The sequence below is a fragment of the Diceros bicornis genome, chromosome 34, assembly GCF_020826845.1.
Source record: "Diceros bicornis minor isolate mBicDic1 chromosome 34, mDicBic1.mat.cur, whole genome shotgun sequence".
Lineage (NCBI taxonomy): Eukaryota > Metazoa > Chordata > Mammalia > Perissodactyla > Rhinocerotidae > Diceros > Diceros bicornis.
In genome coordinates this window covers 14,479,508-14,489,668 of record NC_080773.1, presented here as the reverse complement: position 1 = coordinate 14,489,668, position 10,161 = coordinate 14,479,508, and the positions used below count along the sequence as shown (strand labels likewise).

At 48.5% G+C, this 10,161-nt stretch overlaps 1 protein-coding gene across 1 annotated transcript; it reads right to left on the bottom strand.

The window, feature by feature from the left end:
- Positions 1-709: 709 nt before the first annotated feature.
- On the bottom strand, positions 710-9,031 carry LOC131397979 (cytochrome P450 2A13-like). The gene is given in 9 exon segments (XM_058531072.1): positions 710-891; positions 1,455-1,596; positions 2,301-2,488; positions 2,943-3,084; positions 4,140-4,316; positions 5,498-5,658; positions 7,384-7,533; positions 8,415-8,577; positions 8,852-9,031. Coding segments are annotated over 9 exon segments (1,485 nt in total).
- Between the last annotated feature and the right edge of the window lie 1,130 nt (positions 9,032-10,161).

The window sequence follows — 10,161 nt, the reverse complement described above, 5'->3', positions numbered from 1 at the left end:
GACACAGGGGCCTTATCTGGTGGGGGGCACGGAGTATGCCCTGGCATCCAAAGTGTGCACGAATGGGCAAGAGTGTGGCGAAGTGTGTAGTGAAGCCAGGTCAGCTGCCTGTCAGCACTCTGGAAAACCCCCTGGACAGAGATGTTCCGGTGGTGTAGTAATATATCAAGTTGTTGTTTTTCACTTGAGGAACTGGTGCACTTTAAGAATCTATCCAAAGGACTGTGGGCCAAGTAGAGCCATCCCTGCGCAGATCTGTGCTCAAGTACTTGCTGAGCACTTACTGTGTTCTGTGGGACCTCAGATAGAGACTTAACCTATCCGAGCCTCAGCTTTGTCACCTGTAAGATGGGCATGAACAGTGTCCCCCATTGCCTCGGTTTGTGAGCATTAAGTGAAGTGAGCATGTGATGCTCTTAGCATAGAGCTGACACAAAGTACTTGCTCAATAAATAATAGCTGTTATTCTTCTTCTTGACAGTATAGTGTAAGGTTTCCCTTCCTCTCATCCCAGGTCTGAAGGATCTATCTCTAGCAAATTGAACAGACAGACCCCATTCTGTTTCTTCTTCCTCTCCTATCCACCTTGTCTCTCTGAATTCCCCCCACACCACCCCCTGTCCTTAGCCCTGCCCCTCCCATTAGCCCCATTATGTCCCTCCCTCCCTATTTGGTCCTCCCAGGATCCCTGCCCTGATACAGCCCTGGATCAGCAGGGCTGGAAGTTCATGGTGTAGTTTCGTGGGATGGTGGCAAAGCCCACGTGTTTGGGGGACACGTCGATGTCCTTGGGAAACTGTGGGGACTTGAAGCAGAAGTTCTGCATGACAGTGGTGAGGAAGAGAAAGAGTTGCATTCTAGCCAGGCCTTCTCCAAAACAGTTCCGCTTTCCTGAAGAGAAGAGATGAGAGGGGCAGAGGTGAGGCCAATTCTCACCACTACCCTGCCCCACTACTGACCCCCAGCTGCATTCTCCCAGGGAGGAAGAACTGGAATATCGTGGCCTGAGAGATTTCGGAGCAGTCTCTAATCCTCTCCGAGCCTCAGTTTCCCCTGTATGTAGGATGGGCCTGAGCCATACCAGACTGTAGCAATGGGAAATTTAGATGCCCCTTCCTGCCAAATACACACTCAAATATGGCTGCTGTGCTGTCCTGTCCTTCCTAGCAATATGAAGAATTTAAGTGCCCTCGGACAAATCTCTGACTTGCTCTGTGCCTTGATTTTCTCCATTTCTGAAATGGGTATGACCATCCTTTTCCTTTTGCCTGGTCCCAAGTACTTGATAGTTATGAGGATTACAGCTGGTTGGCTCCAGCGTAGATTGTAAGAGGGACTTCCAAGTGGAGAAAGACACTAAGCTTCACGTCTCTATCTCCTAGAGTGAGGAGCTGGGATGAAGGAGGCCCCTGTTGGTGTGAGTGGTGGCTTGACAGCAGATAGTGGTCTCTTACCGAGGGAGAAGGGCACAAAAGCATCACTCTTCTTAAACTGCCCCTTCTCATCCAGGAAGTGCTGGGGGTTGAAATCTTCAGGATTGGAGAAGAACTTGGGGTCTCTTAGAACGGAGCCCAGCATAGGAAACACTTCGGCGTCCTGGTGGGGAGGAAGAAGGAGGATTTGATGAGGCGGAATTGGAGATGGGTATGCTGGAAGTGCATGGAGCTTGGAGGGAGAATTTGGGTGCCCTAAGTAAATAGAAATGGAAGGCATGGGAGTTGGGGTTCTTTGAGGGAGGAGCTTTGGATGACTTGACATACATTTTCCTGAGATAAGAAGTTTGCGGGGCGTAGGGTCTGTGCTTTCTGAGGCAGAAAGTTTGGGGGACATGGGGGCTCATGTTCTCTGAGACTAGAAGTTTGGGGGACAAGAAGTTTCTTCCCTGAGAAGGGAAGTTTGAGGCACACGAATGCCATGTCTCTTGGGGCAGAAGGTTTGGAGGACAAACAGTTCCTGTCTTTCAAGGCAGGAGGCTGGGTGACATGGGGTTCATCTTCCCTGAGACAGGAGGTTTGGGGAACACGGAGTTCATGTCCCTAAGGTGGGAGGTCTAGGGAAAATGAGGTTCATGTCTCCTGAGACAAGAAGTTTGGGGGACATGGGGTTCATATTCCCTGAGGCACGAGGACTGGGGTAGATACAGGATTCAGGAGTCTCCTAGTAGGAAGTTGAAGGTATGTGGTGGCTGGGGAAGTCTTTGACCAAGGGAGTAGGACAAGGTCTGGAAGCTTCTAAGGGGGATGGAGTGCTGGGTCACAGGGTGCAGGTTGGAGGTCCCTCTAGGTGGGGCAGGGCAGCACCTTGGGGAGGAGGAAGTCCCGAAAGTTGGTGTCCTTTGTGACTCTGCGGGCCAGGCTCATAGGGATTATGTTTCCAAATCTTTGGATCTCGTGGCTCACCGCCTCTGTGTAGGGCATCTTGGCTCGGTCCTCCAACTTGGGCTGACGGTTCTTGCCAATGACCCGGTCAATCTCCTCACGGACTTTGGCTGAGGGAGGAGGAGAATGTGTTTATGTATCTAGGGGTCTCAGGGCAGGGATGATAGTCCAAATATGAACAACGGTACATCTATGTGTGACACAGATATAGACAATTCAAAACAGACGTCTGTGATATGCATTTTTGGCACAGGGTCCTGTTCACCTGGTCATGCCAGAATCATAAAGGAGGCCCAAGGGAGAAGTTTTGGGGGATGGGCTGGAGAGGCAGGCGGTGGCACCAGGTGGGCTTAGCATAGAAGCAATTTTATCAATTCAGATATTTTTAATATTTTAACAGCTGGTGAAATTTGGCTGGCACCTATCAGCTGAATATCACTCAATCTCTGGATAGCAGGGCGTGTTTGAGGGTGCAGGAATCTGAGAGAGTTGGGGACGTTGCAGTGGGCTTAGAGGATTTTTAAGAACCTGTGACTCACACTTCCCTGCTCCGTCCAGCCTTACCGTCCACATCTGGGTGCTTCATGAGCAGCAGGAAGCCATAACATAGTGTCGTGCTGACCGTCTCTGTGCCTGCAAAGAAGAGGTTCAGTGTGGTCCGCACCACATTCTTGAAGTAGAACTCAGTGTTGGGGTTCTTCTGCTCCTGCAGGGAGTGAAGACTTCAGGCCAAGCCCACTCTTCCTCACTCTAAGGGTACCTCTGGGGTTTTTCTTTTGGACCCTCCTCTCTTAAATCCAGACCAAACATGGGAAGAAGGACCCTAGTTCTGCCAGGCACTCTCCAGTCTCCAAGCCATTGTCCAGGCTACGGGCTCTGCCTGAAATGCTCTTCTCAACTTCTTTCCCAGTTGACCATCTGTCCTTTAATTATCAGCTTAGTGGTCACTTCTTTACAGTAGAATATTTGAAAAGAGAGGGATGGTGAGAGCCAGTGAGTGAGAAAGAAGGACAGAGATGGCATGATAGAATGAGTTAGAATTAAAGAGATACAGATTTTCTGAGACACAGACACTGAATTTTAAGCAACAGCATCCTATTCCTTCACTAAAAATCTTAAAGCTTGGTACGGAGGACTCCCTCCCTTGACTCTTTCACCTTGAACTTCAGACTCATGAATACGCATCTCCTTTCTTCACAGAAGGGAGGTTGACATCTTGATGGGGGAGCGGACCCTCCACTGTCTCATAGTAAAGCCAGGTCACCTGTCCACACAGGTACATCTGATAACCAGGGAATGAGAGGTAAGAGAGCATGGTGGCTAAAAGCACCAGCCTTAAGAGTGAGAGAGACATGGGTTTGAGCTAGGGTCCACCACTTCCTCACTGTGTGACATCAGGCAGGCCACTTATACTCCTTGGGCCTCAGTTTCCTCAGTTGTAAAACTAAGGTCATAAGAGAACCTCCTTCAAGAGCTGTTATGAGTGAGAAGTAGTCCAATACCATAAAGCCCTTAAAACAGTGCCTGGCACATGGTAGTGTTATGGAAGTGCTTGCTGTTATGATTTTCCTGCCCAAGACCTGTCCTGGGTAAGGGCTCAGTAAGCAGAAGAGTGTTGGCTAATTATCACCAGGATTGTAAGGATTATTGTGATGGGGGACTCATTTGGACAGGCCTCTGTTCTCCCCCACCCCCCACCCCGCCCAGCCTGATTTCCCTCTGCCTGGCTTTGGACCTCCCCATCTGGCTGCTGGTGTGTACCTCCTGCATGCGGATGAGGAAGGAGTCGATGAAGTTCCGTGGGGAGTTGGGATCCAGGGTGCGTTGGTTCTGCTCCACCTTCTTGGCTATGAAGTTCTCCAGCCCCTGCAGCTCCTTAAAGGCCTGTTGCTGTGGCCCTGGCAGGTATTTCACCACTGAGTAGAACATCTCATAGAGCTGAGAGCGGGGGAGAGAGGGAGGAGGGGGAGGGACAGCTGTCAGCGGGCAGGACCCAATGGCAGTGGGACCTGTCTCAGGGCAAGGAAGGCACTGGGTTAAAGACACCCATCCAGGTGTTGGTATTTAGATGGGGCTGGATGAGAATAGAATCTGAGTTTTCATGTGAGTTAAGTGTGAGAGCCGCTGTCCAAGAATTAGGTGAAATGGATTTGGGGCTTCAAATATTTGGATGAGGCTGGATTGGAGCACACATCTAGGTGTTCAGATATTCAGCTGAAGTGGTGTTGGGAAAAACGTTTCCAGGTGTTTAGCTTTTCAAGTGGGACTAGTATTGGGAGGGTCTCCTGTCTAGATGTTTAAGCATTCAGGTGAGCACAGCTGGAGACAACCGTCCAGATATTTAGGGGATCTGGATTGGGAACTTCTGTACAGATGTTCGAGTATTGAAGTGGGGCTGATGTGCAGGTATTAAACTGGGGGAGATACCTCTTCCGGTGTTCAGATATTCAAATGGCCTCATACGGGGCACTTCTGTAGGTGTTTGAGTGTGCTAAGTTGAGGGACACTTATTTGGGTGTTTAGGGAACAATCTACCCAGGTGTTTACATGTTTAGGGGTCTTGGTCGGGCTACCCATCCAGATGTTCAGATATTTTAGTGGGCTGGGTAGGGGGCACTTGTCTAGATATTCCAGTTAGCTGTTTGGGGACACCTGGACACCTTTGTAGATATCAAATGATTTTGATGGGTTGGATTTTGCAGCACCAGGTGTTCAGATATTCAGGGAGTGGGTTGAGGTGGTGACTTGTCCAGATGTTAAGAAATTCAGAGGGAAAGATGGAATTTCTTAACAGGGAGCATATGTTAGATATTAAGGTAATATAGGATGGGAACACCTGCCCAGGTGAGAGAGCTGGGTTGAGGGCATGAATCTTGCTCTGCTTTTGCTTTTTTTTGGGGGGGGGGTTGTATCTGTGAGATGCCCAGGTGTCAGTAGAGACTGGGTATTGGGCACCCATCCTGTGTTCCACTGCAACTGTCCAGTTGTGCAAGAGGATGGGCTGGACTTCAGGGAACCCTGTCTGGAGGAGGATGGGAGTTGGGGGCATCTGTTTCCATGTGGAGGAGAAGTTGGCAGGGTGTGCTAGGGCATGGTGGAGCCAGGTTGGGATGGGTTACCTGCCCCGTAGATGTCGCTGTGAACTGGAAGCTTCCCAGCATCATACGCAGCAGTGACAGGAACTCTTTGTCCTCATAGTCAAAGCAGTCTCCAAAGACAATGGAGCTGATGATATTGGAGACTGTTCAGCTCAGGAAGTAGGTGGGATCAATGAAGGAGCCTGGGGGGTGGGGTGGGGTCAGGGAGAGACAGGGATTTTTTTTTTTTTTTTTTTTTTTTTTTTTACATTTTTATTGATATTTTAATGGTTTCTAACATTGTGAGATTTTGGGTTGTACATTTTTGTTTGTCCTTCACCCCATATATGACTCCCTTCACCCCTTGTGCCCATCCCCCACCCCCCACCCCCACTTCCCGGGTAACCACAGTCCAGTTTTCTCTGTCCATGTGTTTGTTTATATTCCACATATGAGTGAGATCATACAGTGTTTGTCTTTCTCTTTCTGGCTTATTTCACTTAACATAATACGCTCCAGGCCCATCCATGTTGTTGCAAATGGGACGATTTTGTCTTTTTTTATGGCTGAGTAGTATTCCATTGTATATATATACCACATTTTCTTAATCCAATCGTCAGTCGAGGGACACTTAGGTTGCTTCCACTTCTTGGCTATGGTGAATAATGCTGCAATGAACATAGGGGTGCATAAGCCTCTTTGGATTGTTGATTTCAGGTGCGTTGGATAGATTCCCAGTAGTGGGATGGCTGGATCATAGGGCATCTCTATTTTTAATTCTTTGAGGAATCTCCATACCGTTTTCCATAGAGGCTGCACCAATTTGCATTCCCACCAGCTGTGTATGAGGGTTCCTGTTTCTCCACATCCTCTCCAACATTTGTTGTTTTTTGTCTTGGTGATTATAGCCATTCTAACGGGCGTGAGGTGGTATCTTAGTGTTGTTTTGATTTGCATTTCCCTGATGATTAGTGATGTTGAGCATCTTTTCATGTGCCTATTGGCCATCTGTATATCTTCCTTGGAGAAGTGTCTGTTCATTTCCTCTGCCCATTTTTTGATCGGGTTGTTTGTTTTTTTGTTGTTCAATTGTGTGAGTTCTTTATATATTATGGAGATCAACCCCTTGTCAGATGTATGTTTTGCAAATATTCTCTCCCAGCTGGTTGGTTGTTTGTTCATCTTGATTCTGATTTCATTTGTCTTATAAAAGCTCTTTAGTCTGATAAAGTCCCACTTGTTTATTTTTTCTTTAGTTTCCCTAGTCTGGGTAGGCATGTCATCTGAAAAGATTCCTTTAAACCCAATGTCAAATAGTGTGTTGCCTATATTTTCTTCTATGAGTTTTATAGTTTCAGGTCTCACCTTCAGGTCTTTGATCCATTTTGAGTTAATTTTTGTGTATGGCGATAGCACATGGTCCACTTTCATTCTTTTGCATGTGGCCGTCCAGTTTTCCCAACACCATTTATTGAAGAGACTTTCCTTTCTCCATTGCATGTCCTTAGCACCTTTGTCGAAAATTAGCTGTCCGTATATGTGTGGTTTTATTTCTGGGCTTTCAATTCTGTTCCATTGATCTGTGTGTCTGTTTTTGTACCAGTACCATGCTGTTTTGATTACTATTGCTTTGTAGTATGTTTTGAAGTCAGGAATTGTGATGCCTCCTGCTTTGTTCTTTTTCTTTAGGGTTTCTTTAGCTATTCGGGGAGACAGGGATTTTGGAGAGACTCAACTTGGCACTCTGATGCCAGTCTGAGAATTTGAGGAGGGCACTGAAGTGATGACCCAAATTTCCAGGTCCAGACCCCAGAGCTGGGAGCCTGGAACCTTTCCCCAAATCTAGTCCTTATCCCAAGCCAGAAACCAAGTGGCCCTGGCAAGTGTTTTTCTCCTCCTTCACTCACACTCCAGGGTCCCCTACTCACCCTGTGTGCTCCAGAAGGCCTCAGTGAGGAAGCCTGCCTCCTCCTGGATGCGCTCCTCGATGCTACACTTGCCCACACCAAAGTCCCTCAGTGTGGTGATGGAGAAGCGCCTGAGCTGCTTGGCACACTCCCCGTTGCTGAATGTCATGCCTGGGGAGGGAGTGTAGCAGTGGAGAGAGTGCAGAGACTGGCAGGGGCAGACCACAGGCTAGCCCCAGGAGGGCTGATAAGTAGAGGGAGGTGAGCAGAGAGAGGGAGTGGGAGAAAGATGGAGAGACTCTGAGAAAAAGCAAGCAGAAACAGAGAGCAGAAAGAGGGAGATATAGAAACTCAGAGTCAGAGAAATACAGAAAGAGAGACTGAGCTGGAAGAAAAGAATCAGAAGGAGAGAGATAAGACAGATGCACAAAGAAAGAGAGATGCAGAGACATTCACGTGAGGATATAGAGGAGGGAAGGAGGCGAAGTGAGATAGGTGGAGATCTGAGAGGTGGATATAAAAAAGTGAAAGATTCTAAAACTGAGCCAGAGAAGAGAGAAAAAATGTGAAGAGAAAAACAGAGAAGGTCTGGAGAGAGGAGAGACTCTTAACAGGAGACAGAGGCATGGGGATTTTGAAACAGAAGTAATGTGAGATTCTACAAATGAGGAAGAAGAGAGAGAAGGAAAGAGAAACATGGGGAAGTACAGAAACTGAGAAAAAGAAAAAGACAAAAGACACAAGGACATAGAGGACGAGGGTCCAAAGCAGAAATATCAAGAGCTTCTAAGAGACAGAGAAAGAAGAGACCTCTGGTGAGAAAGAACAGGGAGATGGGGCAGAGAGAGGCAGGGAAGAGTAGAGACGCAGAAACTCTAAGATAATTTAGACACACAGGGAGAGGCACCAATGAACAGGACTGGGGGCAAGGAAGACAGAAGAAGGCTCTGCCACAGCCTGAGTGGGTGGGGATGCAGGAGAAGAAGGCTGGGGACCCCACTGAGGACATAAAGTCAGCTGGCCCACCTTCCCCCACCAGGAGGCCCCCTCACCATAGCCTTTGAAGAGCCAGTCGAAGGTGGCCTGCTCTCCTCGTCCGCTGAATTCCTCAGCCTGGTCCACCAGAGCCTCCTTCACAGCTTCATATCCACACAGCACCACGACCCGCTGGGGCCCCAGGTGGACTGTGTACACTGGCCCATAGCGTTTTCTGAACTGATGGAGGAGGGTAGGAGTGGTCAGAGGGAGCAGCCCCTACTCTGATCTGGCCCTGTACCCAGACCTCATGTACTGGGACCCATTCCCCCCAGGTTCTGACAGTCAAGGGGATGGATATCTAAGATATGATCTGTCCTGATGCTGAAGCTTCAAAACTCCCCTTTCCCAGGACTCTGGTCCAACCTTGTCAATCCCCTGCCACAAAGCCCCAGCCAAACTAGGCAGGCCCCCACACCTACCCCATTCCCCCCATCTCCCTGTCTCATGACACCTTCAAGAGAGAGTTGTACATCTCCTCTGTGTTCAGCCGCAGGTAGTTCCCTATGAAGGGCAATGGCGTGGGTCCAGGAGGCAGCTTCCCCCAAAGTTTCCTCTGCCTCCAGACAGACATCAAGGCCATTATAGTCAGGCAGGCCAGCAAAGCCACCACAAGCAGCCCTGAGGCCAGCATGGTGGCACTGAGAGTGACTGTCAGATGGTGATGGCTGGGATGGTTTGCCTTTATACTCCCTGAGAGAGGTGGTGGATTTTTGTCTTGATTATGTAATTATCTCATTTCACCTCCCAACTACATCCCCACCATCCTCCCCACCTAGCTTGGGACACAATCAGCAAGGAATGGGGGTTGGGACCCCGAGCAGATTAACAGACAGCGGGCCCCAAGAATGAATTCGTGGCCCCTCAAGAGGAGCCACCCCAGAGCTATGGACTTCAGAGGGGAGCAGAAGTTGACTAATTCAAGAACAGAGGATTTTGGAATATTTGCATGGGGGAGCCCCTGAGCTTTGGATTTGGGGTCTCAGAGTGAGAAGGGACCCCAAATTGTGGATTTTGGTGTCTCAGAAGAGAAGAATCCAAAGATCTGGATTTAAGGGTATTGGAATGAGACAGGATGTGTGGCTGTGGACTTAGGGGTCTTTTGCTGAGGAGGAATGTAGGTTTAGAGATCTCAGGAGAGGAGCTTTCAGGGAATAGATTTGAGGGTCTTAAGGTGAGTACGGACCCCAGGTGGTGGTTGTGGGGTTTCTGGGAGGTGAAGTATCTGGAGAGTGTGCAGCTGGATCAGTGAGTCAGCACCTGACACCAGGCATTGACCTGCTGTTGTTTTTCACACACTGCTACCTCTTGATGCCCAGAATCCTCATTGAAACCTCAAAGTCAGGATAGGTGTCATAGAACTGCCCATCTCTAGTTGGGAAAGAGGTAGAAGTCCAGAGCCACATTTCAGTGGAAATTTCTTTAGAACAGGAGAGAATTATGATCTCAGTTGGCAGAGGGACTAGACAGGACTTGTGAAATAGTGATGACAAACACCAGTATGGTACCAAAAAGTCCCAACTGTCTCAGGGTTATAATTTACAGAGAGCTCCACTGGTTCCTTACCCAGATCCTTAGGGAAGCTCACTTGGTTGATTGTATCATTTCTGTTATTATTGCTATTATTATTATCAATGTTTCCCACTTTGTATATGGGTCTGCTAAAGACAGAAAACAGAGACTGGGCAGGGGGCCCACATGTAACTCCTATCTCTCCTCCTCTGCAATCTATTCCCCCTTTCTGCGACTGGGTTTTCCCACCGG